Genomic DNA, 14,302 nt, shown 5'->3' with positions numbered 1-14,302 from the left:
TGCATTCCAGAAGTTTGGTACGATTTCACAGAAGTTTGAGAAAGTAGTTCAGTGACAATACAGGACAACACAACACAACACAACACAGGACAGACGCTGCACAGATATATATATAGATATGTATATATATATATATATACGTATATATACATATACATATGCACACGCACACACACACACACACACACACACACACACACACACACACACACACACACACACACACACACACACACACACACACACACACACACACACACACACACACGCACACACACACACGCACATACACACACGCACACACACACACACACACACACACACACACACACACACACACACACACACACACCACACCCCTTGGGATTTGATCTGTCAGCTATAGACTATAAATTCAAGGTTCCTCCCTTTGTTTCTCTATTTTTCTCAAGGAAACCCCATTAAGTTATCACCACAATGGTGGAAAAGCCACTTTGGCAAAATGACACAATGAATGGAAAAAATACAATGTTCTCCAAATCCCTTGTGCGGTCCAATACCAGAACAGTGACAATACGTAGTGTGACACCATTCATATTGTTCTCAAGGCGCAGGTCTCGAAGAGTGCCATTTAAGCCCCTTCTTGGGTCCCACGATGCCAGCTGCAAGAAACCAAGACACATGCACGTTAGTTGTGAATAGGTTGTTTTATTACTATCATCATTCGCAAAAATTGTATTGTTACATTATCAACACTATAATACTCTCCTCCAGTCTGTCTGTCCATCCTTCAGGTTGGGGCTTCACCCGTTCAGGGAAGGACTTCACCCATTGAGGGAAGGACTTTACCCATTGAGGGAGGAACTTTACCCATTGAGGGAAGGACTTTACCCATTGAGGGAGGAACTTTACCCATTGAGGGAGGAACTTTACCCATTGAGGGAGGGACTTTACCCATTGAGGGAGGGACTTTACCCATTGAGGGAGGGACTTCACCCATTGAGGGAGGGACTTTACCCATTGAGGGAGGGACTTTACCCATTGAGGGAGGGACTTTACCCATTGAGGGAAGGACTTTACCCATTGAGGAAGGGATTTTACCCATTGAGGGAGGGACTTTACCCATTGAGGGAGGGACTTTAGCCCATTGAGGGAGGGACTTTACCCATTGAGGGAGGGACTCTACCCATTGAGGGAGGGACTTTACCCATTGAGGGAGGGACTTTAGCCCATTGAGGGAAGGACTTTACCCATTGAGGGAAGGACTTTACCCATTGAGGGAAGGACTTTACCCATTGAGGGAAGGACTTTACCCATTGAGGGAGGAACTTTACCCATTGAGGGAGGGACTTTACCCATTGAGGGAGGGACTTTACCCATTGAGGGAGGGACTTTACCCTTTCAGCCTTCTTTCACCTGAAAAACATTGCCCGTCTCCGCTCATCCCTCTCCTCCACGGCTGCAGAAACCCTCATCCACGCCTTCATCACCTCCCGTCTGGACTAATGCAATAGCCTCCTCTATGGTTCACCCTCAAAAATCACCAATAAACTCCAATACATTCAGAACTCCGCTGCCCGTCTACTCACCCATTCCCGGACCCGTGACCACATCACCCCCGTCCTTTACAAGCTTCACTGGCTCCCCATCCCCCAGAGAATCCAGTACAAAATCCTCCTGTTGACATACAAAGCCCTCCATAACCTGGCCCCATCCTACCTGGCTGACCTCCTCTCCAGACACACTCCCACCCGCAACCTCCGCTCTGCTGGTACCAACCTCCTGACCCCCTCCATCCGGACCAAATTCAGATCCTGGGGGGACAGGGCCTTCTCCATCGCTGCGCCCACCCTCTGGAACTCACTACCTCACACCATCAGAGACTCCTCCTCACTCACCACATTCAAAACATCACTAAAGACCCACCTGTTCAACACTGCATTCAACATTCAACCCACAGCATTTAACCCCTGACTATCTCTTCTCCTTCTCCCTCCTTTTGCTTTAAATATTTCCCTATTGATTCTTGTCTTTTTGCAATTGTTGTTTTCATGTATTGTTATGCATTATGTTTTCCACTCTGTCAAAGCGCCTTTGGGCTTCTGGAAAAGCGCTATACAAAATAAATGAATTATTATTATTATTATTATTGAGGGAGGGACTTTACCCATTGAGGGAGGGACTTTACCCATTGAGGGAGGGACTTCACCCATTGAGGGAGGGACTTTACCCATTGAGGGAAGGACTTTACCCATTGAGGGAGGGACTCTACCCATTGAGGGAGGGACTTTACCCATTGAGGGAGGGACTTTACCCATTGAGGAAGGGATTTTACCCATTGAGGGAGGGACTTCACCTGTTCAGGGAGGGACTTCGCCCATTGAGGGAGGGGCTTCACCTGTTCAGAGAGGGGTTTCACCAGCTCGGGGGGGGGGGGCGCTTCACCCGTTCAGGGAGGGGCTACAAAATCATATCCCCATTTTGTTTGCTCCAGCTCTGGAGATGTCATCAGCCTTTTTTGTAAGGCTCGCGCTTCTGACTTCCTCACGGCTTTATCCAAAATCTAATTCACCATCTGATTTCATTTTTCATATTCGCTAAAATGGTTTAAGACTCAGTTGCAGAAAAAGATGAGAAAATATGACGAATATTAGCGTTTTATCAGCAACGAGAACGACACTCTTCGACGTCACAGATATGCCTCCGCCCACATTATCACATCATTATAATACTTGAACTAAATGAATGAATGAATGAATGATCGTTTTAAGGCCATTTTCCCCGCTGGAGCGGGGGTTAGCCTTGCGGGCCCCATGACAATCATGGTTCCCTGTTTGAGGCAATGTTTTTATGGCCGGATGCCCTTCCTGGCGCCAACCCTTGGTCGCCTCTTAAGATGCACAGGGATACGGTGTACCTATTCTAAACCGGGGTACACACCGGGATCATTCATCCCAGTAAGCTGGTACTCAATTTGCCGACCTCGGACGGATGACAGGCTGAGTCAACCCCCCTGGCGTTAATTCAGCGATCGACCGGGATTCGAACCAAGGATCCTAGGTATCCCAAGCCGGCACCCTAACCGCTAAGCCAACACCAGGCTGCTGGTACGTTTTACCAAAACAGGTACGTTTTATGATGTAAACATTAACTGATTATATTTTGGGGTCAATAGGTCAAAGGTCAAATCTGTAATAGTCTATAACTTGAGAACGGCTGAAGTGATCTGTTCAAACTTAGTAAGGTGTGTATAATTGTGTAAAGATTAACTGATTAAATTTTGGGGTCAAGAGGTCAAAGGTCAAAGCCAAATTCTGTAATAGATTTATAACTTGTGAACAGCTGAATTGATCAAATTCAAACTTGGTACAGGTATGTAAAATGATGTATTGATTAACTGATTATATTTTGGGATCAATAGGTCAATGGTAAAAGTCTGTAATAGGTCTATAGCTTGAGAATGGCTAAAGGGATCCAATTCATGCTTGGTACAGATATGTGTAATTATGTGAAGATAAATTGGTTAGATTTTGGTGTCCAGAGGTCAAAGGCCAAAGGTCAGAGGTCATGTCCAGTAAAAATGTCATAACTTGTGAACAGTGAAGGGATTTTAATTAAAACTTGGTATAGGTATGTATAATGATGTAAACATGAACTGATTAAAATTTGGGGTCAAGAGGTCAAAGGGCAGAGATCATGTCAGGTAAAAATGTGATAACTTGAGAACAGCTGAATGGATTTAAATCAAACTCGGTACAAGTATTACAATGATGTAATAAAGTGAGCGAAGGCATATCGGTCGATGTCATGACGTCGAAGAGTGTTGTTCAAATTTAGGATTATTTTGATGATGAAAATGATGCGTGACAATAAGAATAGCAATAATAACAAGAGTGAAGTCGATGGCGTGCCATCGCAAATCCCCAAACTTCCCACCAAAAGCAAAGTTGACCCTTGTGACACCAAGACCGCATTCCCCACCCCCTGAGGAATTAACCGGAGGTAAAATCCAAAGAATTGTTACATATTTCATGCATCCCCCAATGTTGGATGTACATATGACGTTTCATTTAAAAACGTTTTTACTAAAATGTGCCCATAATTGCATTTTTCGGTGTTTGACCTTTTGACCCCGCGTCAGGGGCAGGGCCAAAAATGACAATGCTCTTGCACCTAACTCTTGTGGTGATCGCAACTACCATGTTTAATGAACTGTTTAGGAGGAAATAGATAGACCGACAGACGGAGCTGATTACAATGCCCAACCCCTCTTCCCCCTTCATCCCTCAACCACCCCCCCCCCCCGCCCAATGCGTCGATGGAAATGCCCCACCCACATTATAATTAGATGTCAACACATTGTTGTATATTTGATCTAAATTAAAAGTCACATGAAAAATTAAAGGTCGCTTGAAAGAAAGAAAGAGAGAAAGAGAGAGGGGGGGGGGGGGAGAGAGTGAGAGTGAGAGTGAGAGTGGGAGAGAGAGAGAGTGGGAGAGAGAGAGTGAGAGTGAGAGAGAGAGAGAGAGAGAGAGAGAGCGAGAGAGAGAGAGAGAGAGAGAGAGAGAGAGAGAGAGCGAGAGAGAGGGGGAGAGAGAAAATTTTGAATTTGCAACACTGTTTATTTCACAAAAACCGTCAAATTTTACAGGAGAGAAAAATTGAAAAGAACAACAGTTCTTAATGTAATTATTAGAAAAGAAAGACCAAATTCAATTCATTCACAACACGTAAGGCTTCATTAATACACCATTTGCACTCAAAGTTTGATCTCTCCATTCAGGTTGCTTCTGACAATCCAGACTTGATCTGCTTAACAGAAACTTTCCTCCTTCAAGATGTCTCTGATTCCTTAATATCTCTTCCTGGTTACTCCCTCCTCTGGTATGATAGACCTGATCCTCGTCCTGGTGGTGGGGTTGCTATCCTTATCAAAGACTCTCTTCCTCACTCTCCTTGCACTGCCCTCTCTCCTCCTCACCCCCAGGAGTACCTCTGGCTACGGCTTCCTCTCCACTCCCACCATTTGTTCATATGTGTTCTGTACCGTCCTCCAAACAGTGATGACTCCATTTACATTTCACTGTCTGACAACATGGAGCAACTTCTATCCACTCATCCCAACTCTCTCTTCCTCATATGTGGCGACTTCAACTGTCATCAAGCCAGCTGGCTGGGTGTGGGTTCCTCTCTCACCAGCCATGGCACCTCAGCAAAGGACTTCTGTGACACATTGGGACTGACACAATCTGTCAATTTCCCGACCCGGATCTCAGCCAATGGAGTATCTTCTCTTCTAGACTTGGTTAGGACAAACTTCCCTGCAAATGTCTGCTGCTCTTCTTCTGCTCCAATCGGTTCTTCTGATCATGTGCTTGTTAAAGTGGACATCTCTCTGGCCATTCTCAGAGAGCCTCCTCAGCGTCGATGAGTCTGGCATTTCACTCAGGCCGACTGGCACGGTCTTCAAGCAGCCATCAATCATCTGGACTGGTCTCCCATCTCTACTGCCTCTGACATCAATTCTTCCTGGAAATTCTTCCAAAGCAAACTGCTCTCTCTCATGCACAGATTTATCCCATCTCGTCTTCAGTTGTCTTACCCTTCCTCCCGTCCATGGTACACTGAATCTTGTGGTGAGGCAGTTGCCCTGAAACAACTTGCCTTTGCCTCTTGGAAGGCTAATCCAACTGAAGGCAATCTCAGTTCCTTCCACCAAGCTCGGAACAAGTGTGTGTCTACCCTCAGGAGTGCCAGGAAGCACTATCTCTCCTCACTCAAGAATGAACTCTCAAACCTGTCTCCTTCCTCCAAATCCTGGTGGCGCCTGGTCTAATCCGTTTCTGGTGTTTGTTCCCCCTCAATCCCCTCCCTTACCTCAAATGGCTACACAGTTGACACCGCACGTGTCAAAGTCGAATGCCTCAACTCTGTGTTTACCTCAAAATCTTGTGTCCCAAACCCATCTCTCTCTGTTCCCACCTTACCCAGTCGAATCCAACTGCTCCTGGACTCTGTGTCCTTCTCTCCTGACAAGGTGGAGAAGTTTTTGTCAAACCTCGACTCTGATTCTGCAACTGGACGAGACGGCATCAGCCCATGGGTCCTAAAATCCTGCTCTGCCACTCGATCTCACCCTCTCTCTGTTCTTTTCACCCTCTCTTTTGCTCAAGGTCATCTGCCAGCATCTTGGAAATCAGCAAACATTACCTCTTTACACAAAAAGGTGCCAAAACAGATGCTTGCAACTACAGACCAATCAGCCTGCTCCCAATTATCAGCAAAGTCATGGAATCCATCATTGCTTCGGATATCAAATCTTTCCTCTTCTCCAATGGCTTGATCTCCGATCATCAATTTGGATTCAGACCAGGTCATTCTACTCTGGACATGCTGCTTCTGCTGTCTCAACAATGGATGGAGGTCCTCAATGCCAAACAGGAAATCAGAGCTGTCTCCCTTGATATATCACGTGCCTTCGATACGGTCTGACACCCAGCTCTGCTCACCAAACTCTCCTCCTATGGTATCCATGGAAATCTCCACGCATTGCTTGCGGACTTCCTCTCTGGTCATAGTCAACGTGTGGCCCTGAATGGATTTCTCTCATCTCCCCTTTCTGTTCAGGCTGTAGTTCCCCAAGGCAGTGTTCTGGGCCCTGTGCTTTTTCTGGTCTTTATCAATGATTTCTCCGACTCTCTGGAAAGTCCTCTCTATCTCTTTGCTGATGACTCCACTCTCTGCTGCTCCATTCCTCTTCCCTCAGATCGGCAGTCTGCAGCCTCCTCACTCTCTGAAGACCTGGACAAAATCACAGACTTGTCAAACAAGTGGAACATGTCTTTCAATCCTGACAAATCTCACACTCTTACTATGTCTCTCCGAAAAGACCGATTGGACAACCCTCCCATCTACTTTCTCAACAATCCTCTCCAACAAGTTCTGTCGCTCAAGCTTTTGAGTCTCACTATCTGCCATGATCTTTCTTGGGAAAACCACATTTCCAAGCTGGCCTCCAAAGCTAGTCGCCGACTGGGCATCCTCCGTCGTGCGAAGTCTTTCCTTGGCACACGTGAGTTCCTCACCACATACAAGGCTTTCATCCACAGCTCAATGGAATACTGTTCTCCCCTATAGGCCGGTGCTCCTGCCTCACACCTCGCTCGGCTTCACGCTGTTGAAACCAAAGCTTTCAGAATCATTGGAATCTCCCGCGATGAAGCTATCTCAGAGGGCCTTTCACTCACTCACCGCAGGCAGGTAGGTGGTCTTTCTGTCTTCTCCCGACTCCTCTCCGGCCTTGCTCCCCTAGCTGTCTCTGTGATTTGTCCCCCAAATATTCCTACAGGTCGCACAAGATCTGCCAGAAACCCTCTGATGGCTAAACTGCCGAAATCTAGGCTCTCTGCTCACCTTCACTCTTTCATTCCTCTTTTCTCCTGCCTCTGGAACAAACACCCACACTCTCTTCAATCCCACACCTCCCTCCAGGTCTTTAAAACAGCTGTTCACCACCATCTCTTATCTTCCCCCACCCAAAACCTTCATCTTTTCTACCCCCGTTAATTCACCCCAGATACACTTTTTTTTGAAATTCAAACTTCTTTCCTGGAAGTACTTGCAGTGTCCGTATGTTTTATACGTCTCCCACCCCCCCCCCCCCCTTCCCATGCCTCCCCCCCCAAAGCCCTCTCCCTCCCACAGATCTCTCGATGTCCCTGCCCTCAAATGTTGTGTTTGTGTCGTTTCCCCTCTCTCCCCATCTTGACTACCGCTCCCCATGTTATATGTTTTATGTGTCGGTTTGTCTTTCTGTGTGATTAATGTTAGCTCTTTCATGAGCCTCGATCTTGTATACAAAAAAAATAGAGTTTGACATTTTCATTTGCAACATAATAATCAAACTCTAACCTTATTCTTGCAGACACCAGCCCATTAAACATAGGAACAACATCAAACCCATGCCCATTATCATTTTTAATTTTCCTTGATTTATATATTGCATATTTTGCTGTGGCGACTATGAAATTTAGGAGAATACCAGAGTCCTTCCAGGAGGGTCTGAAAGGTACACCAAAAATAAAAGAATGTGAAGTGAAAGAAAAAGACAACTGGTCAAAAAGGTGTGTGAGAATCAAGAAAAGAGGTGTTAGTCTTTCACATTTCACGTAGGCCTGAAAGGGATCCTCGTTCTGGTCACAGAAGGGGAATGCTCCCGGTACTGAGCTATCAAGGTGATTAACAAAGGTGTTCGTAGAGAGAGCCCAATGTGCTAATCTCCACTGGATATCTGCTAGGAACCCATAAATAGGTAGTTTGTACATATTAGGCCACAGTGGCGTGGCAGGAGACACTCGCCATAACCTTTCTGACCACAAGGCCACTCTTGTTACTCCGGAGAAGGGTGATGCATGGTTTTCTCGAAGGAGCTTGTGAATGCCCGCCTTTGTTACCAAATGAAAAGGAGATACAAGTTCACCATTTGACTGGAGAGCTGGGAGCACCTTAATTTCAGGGAGGACAACCGAAAATCCTCGACATTGTTTACACCTTCCCAGCCAATATTTAACTCCTTAAACTTCCTCTTGACGATGCGTATAATTTGGCTGACAACACGCACAGATCTTAAACCAAGAATGGTCGCCACCCTGCCAGCAGACATCCATTTTGTCCCAGATGTATCCCTCAGGTCACAAACTTTGCCAACGCCTCCTTGAGTAAATTTCCGAATCAAAGTCGGACTATGAGGAACGCATGGAAAAACCCGTTATAGAAAATAGGTTCTTGGACAAACATCCGGCAATTATAAGCCCCAAGGCAACGATGAACCCCAAAGCCTTTCCAAAATTTCAGCAAACCCTGATAAAAAATTGGGATTGAAACTAAGCGGACACGGTCAAGGTTCACCAGGAACAGGTGCCTATCATAACACAGGCCTCCCGCTTGTTGCAGCAAAAAAAACGCAAATGTGTGCCAGGGCAGCTCTTCAGCATACAGCAGACGTTGCACAGACTGTAGGCGAAAAGCCATAAGCCGGGCGGACACATCCACAATTCCATGTCCACCCTCCTTCCGAGGGTGGTACAGTATTTGAGGCCGAAGCCAGTGGTATCCATTCCAAAATAAATTTATCAAGACCCGCTGGATGGCTGGCATCAACTCCTTGGGTGGCTGCAAGGCAATTAGTTTATGCCATAATCCTGCTGCTATCAAGTTATATATGACAAGAGTGCGGCCTTTATAAGAAAGAGATCGCAGCAGTCCTTCCCATCGTTTCAACCGGTGTGTAATTTGTTCAATCATTCCTTCCCAGTTCTTCATTTCTACTTCCTGGTTGCCGAGATAAACACCAAGATATTTGACCCCATCTGTTTTCCACTCTAAATTCTGTGGGAGCGACGGTGGCAGTATTAAAGAAAGGTTATCTGAACCGCACCACAAGGCTACACTCTTGCTCCAATTTACTTCACCGGAAGAGGCCGCAGAGTAATCTTTAAGGCAATGCTGCACTGCAGCAACACTACTTGGGCCTTTAATCAGGACGCAAACATCATCAGCATAAGCTGTGACCACAAATCTTGAACCAAAAACGGCTCCCACATCCTGATTTATTCGCTGCCTGATGGATGCTAAGAGTGGTTCAAGGGCAATTATATACAGAAGTCCAGAAAGGGGACAACCTTGACGGATACCCCGTCGAAAAGGAAAGCGGGAATATAAACTGTTGTTTACTTTCATCGTGCAGAAGGTATTAGTGTATAACAGCTTGACATAGGAAATGAAGGTTTCGCCAAAACCCATCCGCTCCAGAACAGAAAACAAATATGTGTGATCAACTTGATCAAAAGCCTTTGTTTGGTCAAGAAACAACAACCCAAAACTGGCACACAAGTACTTATTGCAAGAAATAATATCCCTTATCAAAAATAAAACAACAACAACAGGCATTTTCAGGCCATTTTCCCTGCAAGAGCGGGGGTTATCCTTGCGGTCCCCATGACAATGTTCTCCATTTTGCCCTATTTTCTGCATCTCCCCTTGTTAACCCCCTTGCCCGCATTTCTTCTTCGACCATCTTTAGCCAAGTCTTTCTCGGTCTTCCCCATCCTCTACTTCCTTCTACATTCATTTCCATCACTCTTCTCAACCAGTCACTTTCATCCTTCCTCAACACATGACCAAACCATCTCAACCTGTTTCTCTTCACAGCATCCATCACAGGCTCTATTCCCATCATCTTTCACAATTCATTATTTGTCTTCCTCTCTCTCAACGATACTCCACACATCCACTGAACCATTCGCATTTCCACCCTTCCCAGCCTTCGTTGCTGCTCTACGTTCATTACCCATGTCTCGCTCCCATAAATCATAACACTTCTCACACATGCAGCATACACCTTTCCCTTCAGCTTCAACGACACTCCCCACCTCGTCAGCACGCCACTCAGTTCCCGAAACTTCTTCCATGCACATCTCACTCGAGTAACCGTTGCCGAGTCTGATCCACCTTCTTCATTCAGCATGTCTCCTAGGTAACAAAATGTTTTCACACCTTCCAGCTGAACGCCATCTCCAAGATCCAACTCAACATTTCCTCCATCTGCAGCTCCCTCTGTGCACACCGTACACTTGAATGTAGCTGCCACACTGGTTAATGACCCTCTCAAGCCACTACTACTACACTACATCACCCTTATCAAAAATATATTGTCATAAATTGACCTTCCTGGTACACAGTACCTTCCTGGTACACAGGTCAAGGTGCACAATAGAGCTGATCACAGTTCCCAAACGGTTTGCTAAAACCTTCGACAAAATCTTGTAATCCGCACACAGCAATGACAGGCCGCCAGTTCTCGACTAGTTGAGTGTCCCCAGCCTTTGGCAACAGGCACACGACTGCTCTTCTGCAGGACAGGGGAAGCTCTCCAACATGAAGGCATTCATCAAATACCTCAAGCAGGTCAGGTCCCACAAGGTTCCAAAAGGTCTTATATAACTCTCCGGGCAAACCATCAATCCCAGAGGCTTTACCATCCTTCAAGCTCCGCATAGCAGTTTCAAGTTCAGCAGCCGAAACTGACATGTTCAGTGTGCGTTGCTGGTCCTCCTCAAGTCTCGGAGGCCCAGTAGTCAGCTCCTGCAAGGTCTCATTACTTATACTATGGGGGGAGTACAAGTTTGTATAAAAACCCTTCAAAACAGACTTAATCTCCTGTTGGGAGGTCACTATTGACCCATTAGCATCACGTAGCCTGTGAATCTGTTGTGATTTTTTGACAGAGTTCTCCAAACTAAAAAAGTCCTTATTTGGCATATCCAACGTTAAATAACTCATTCTCATGCGTACCAGGGTGCCCAATGCCCGCTGCCGTACCAGTTCAGTGAAGATTGCCTTTTTAGTCCATAACAGCCGGTCACCTGTAGTGTCTTTCCCAGCCGTATTAATGTTTTCCTCCAGGGCTGCAATTTCAGCCTTTAATGAATCAATTGAGAGATTTTGCAATTTAGTGGCATAAAGACTATATTGTTGACAGAACGAATTGTCCTGACCCTTTGCAAGGTCCCACCACAGTCGAAGGTCAGCATGCTCAAATTTGGAAGACCGAATTCGTTCCCACACGGCTCAAAAAGCATCTTTGAATTTCATATCATTCAGCAGGTGGGTGTTTAGTGACCAATACGCACTACCACCTGAGGCCAGAGGCAAATTAAAACACATTGAAACCAGGTAATGGTCTGTGAAACCAGTTGGGAGTATCTGGGTTGTGGCCATCACATTTAGCATTGGCTTATTCACGTTAAATCTGTCCAGCCTTGCCATTGATATCCTCCCATCATGGCATCTGCACCACGTATAGCACCGTGAAGTTGGATGTTGCAACCTCCAAACATCTTTCAAATGCTGATTCTTGATGATGTTCTCCAAAATCTTCGTAGAAGCTCGATGGGGTTCATGACCGGTCCTGTCTACGGAAGGATTGATAGTGCAATTGAAATCACCAGCAATACAGATGAAAGCAGTTGTATGTAGTCCTTTTACAAAGTCATGCAGAGTGGAAAAGAACACTCTTCTTTCCATGTGTTCCCTCGGTGCATACACGTTCACAATGATGATCTTTTGTGTGTTGCAATAGAATTCTACAACTATCAGATGTCCCTTATAAATTTCCTTAAAGACAATCTTCCGAGCAGGAATTCTATCACTTCAGGCGATGGCAACACCAGCTTTGGGTGTGGTAAAACCACTCAGCCACCACTGCCCTCGATAAAGGTCAGCCCATTCAGCAACCAGGGTGTTCGTAGCATGGGTCTCTTGTATCAAGATGATGTCGGCTTTCACTCTCTCCATTGCCTGAATTGTCTGAATTTTTCGTAAGGGGGTAAAACCCCCAAATGATATTCAGGGATGCAATACATATCTCTCGCATTGCCATTCTACAAAGGTAACTCACACTCCGCCTGCAATTCCTTATTCGCCTTTGTGACCGCTTTCCGAAGACGCTTTAATTGGGCCTTCGAGATTTCCATTGGGTCATTTCTTTGGAGGAGGGGTCTTGCAGCCCTGATGAAAGTTTTCATATCGGGGAAAATGGTCTTTGATCACAACATAGCGTTGCCTAAACGTCTCGTTTAAGAAACTGATGACGTTTTCCTTTGTTAGTTCCATTTGTTCTTCCTGATGATCGTTCACAGAAACAAGGCTTTGAGCTTCCTTATCCAGCTCTCTAACCACATCAAAGTTGAAACTCCTTTGTTGTGTCAGGTGCTGGCACACCATCTGTGTCATCACCAGGGGCACATCTGTGCCACCACTGCTGCCTATTATAGGTCTGCTTAGACCATCATCCTTGGTCGTTACAACTGGATGTGAGCAACAACCATTGTCACTGAGGACCTGAGACTGTTCGTTGTCACAAGGGACAATGGTTCCATCATCACAACCAAAACTGGTGCTTTGGTTTTCTTCAACAAGAGCAAGGGGTGAAGTCCTACTCTCCTCTGTTTCATCACTACCTTGCCCATCTTGCCGAGAATCATCAGGATAGTCTGAGATACTGTTTGCCTGTACGAGTATCACTTTGCTACCTTGGTCTTCAACCTCGGCGCTCAAAAAGGTACGTTTTACGTTCCTCTTAGCCTCGGTGCCTTCCATCAATACCTTCTCATAGACCATATTATCTTGAGGTTGCAGCCTCTTGTCCACATCGAATGGATGCTCCGCTGCTGCACTAAACTCAGCAACACCGCCACCACTTGCCACACCCCGGTCTTCTGGTGTGGATCTCTGTACCCCACCAAGCTCATTAACGGGGGGCACTGCATGAGTCACAGGGGGGGGGGGGGGACCAAGCTGCTGTAGCGTACGTCTTCTTGGCGTCTGGACAATACTGCTTAGTGTGTCCGTGTGCTCCACATCCGTAGCAGATCAAGGTCTCGGTCGCCATGAAGATCCTATATTCATGTTCGCCTACTTTAAAGGTGTGGGAGGTGTTCAACTGCTTCGCTGCGTCTCTTAAAACAACAAAACAAAAACGTCTAAACGATTGTACGTGCTTCAACCTGCCGTTTCTCGTACGTAGAGGAACCCTAATGATTCGAGAGACGACAGTGCCAAACTCACCGAGCTTGTGCAGGATTTCCTCGTTACCTGGAAAAGGTGGAACATTGCTCAGAATGACTTTAACTGCGGCATGTCCATCGACGACACAGAAACAAACAGATCGTCTCCCAAGGTCAAACCATTCTGCACAACAATATCGGCAACACTTACAAGTTACTTGCGAAACAAATACCACAATTTTGTGATTCATACGGGACAAGGCACAGCCCGTGCTTACGCGATAAACCCTCATCGGTAACACGATCGGCAGACCTTTGGCTACTCCTATTAGCCATGTCGTCAAAGGAGAAACGAAGCGAACAGTAAATAGATTTGTATAATCCTAAAGAAAAAGAAAAAAAGAAAAGAAAAAAAATGAATAGAAAAAAAATAATTAAATAAATAATAACTAAAGCGCGGTTTAAACCACGTTAGGAAAAAAACGTGGTTTAAACAAACCCTCACCGTGCTGGCTCTCCCTCTCCCTCTCCCTCTCTCTGTGTCGAAAGAGGGGAAAAGAGGGACAGGTGGTAACGAAGCAGAAAGGGAGGAAAAGGTCAACAGACACGACAAAGGTACAACTACAAGATGGGGAAAAAGGGAAAGGTGAAGGTAAAAAGGGGGGTTGGGGAGAGGACGAAACCAACACGAGCCAGGAGCTACAACACACGAACACAAAATAAATATTACAAAATTATTTTATTTAATTAATTACAAA

The 14,302-nt window shown here is 45.8% G+C and overlaps 1 protein-coding gene across 1 annotated transcript in view; it reads right to left on the bottom strand.

Annotated features, from left to right (window-relative positions):
* The window catches only part of LOC137433231 (glutamate receptor ionotropic, delta-1), an 889,585-nt gene that overhangs the window by 277,091 nt on the left and 598,192 nt on the right, over positions 1–14,302 (bottom strand). Inside the window, exon 9 of the mRNA XM_078784012.1 lies at positions 540–641. Coding sequence (XP_078640138.1) covers positions 540–641 — 102 coding nt within the window. The remainder of the gene's footprint in view (positions 1–539; positions 642–14,302) is intronic.

The sequence above is a fragment of the Myxine glutinosa genome, chromosome 8 (genome assembly GCF_964187855.1).
Source record: "Myxine glutinosa chromosome 8, kmMyxGlut1.1, whole genome shotgun sequence".
In the NCBI taxonomy this organism is placed as follows: domain Eukaryota; kingdom Metazoa; phylum Chordata; class Myxini; order Myxiniformes; family Myxinidae; genus Myxine; species Myxine glutinosa.
This window is presented reverse-complemented; position numbering and strand designations above follow the sequence as displayed.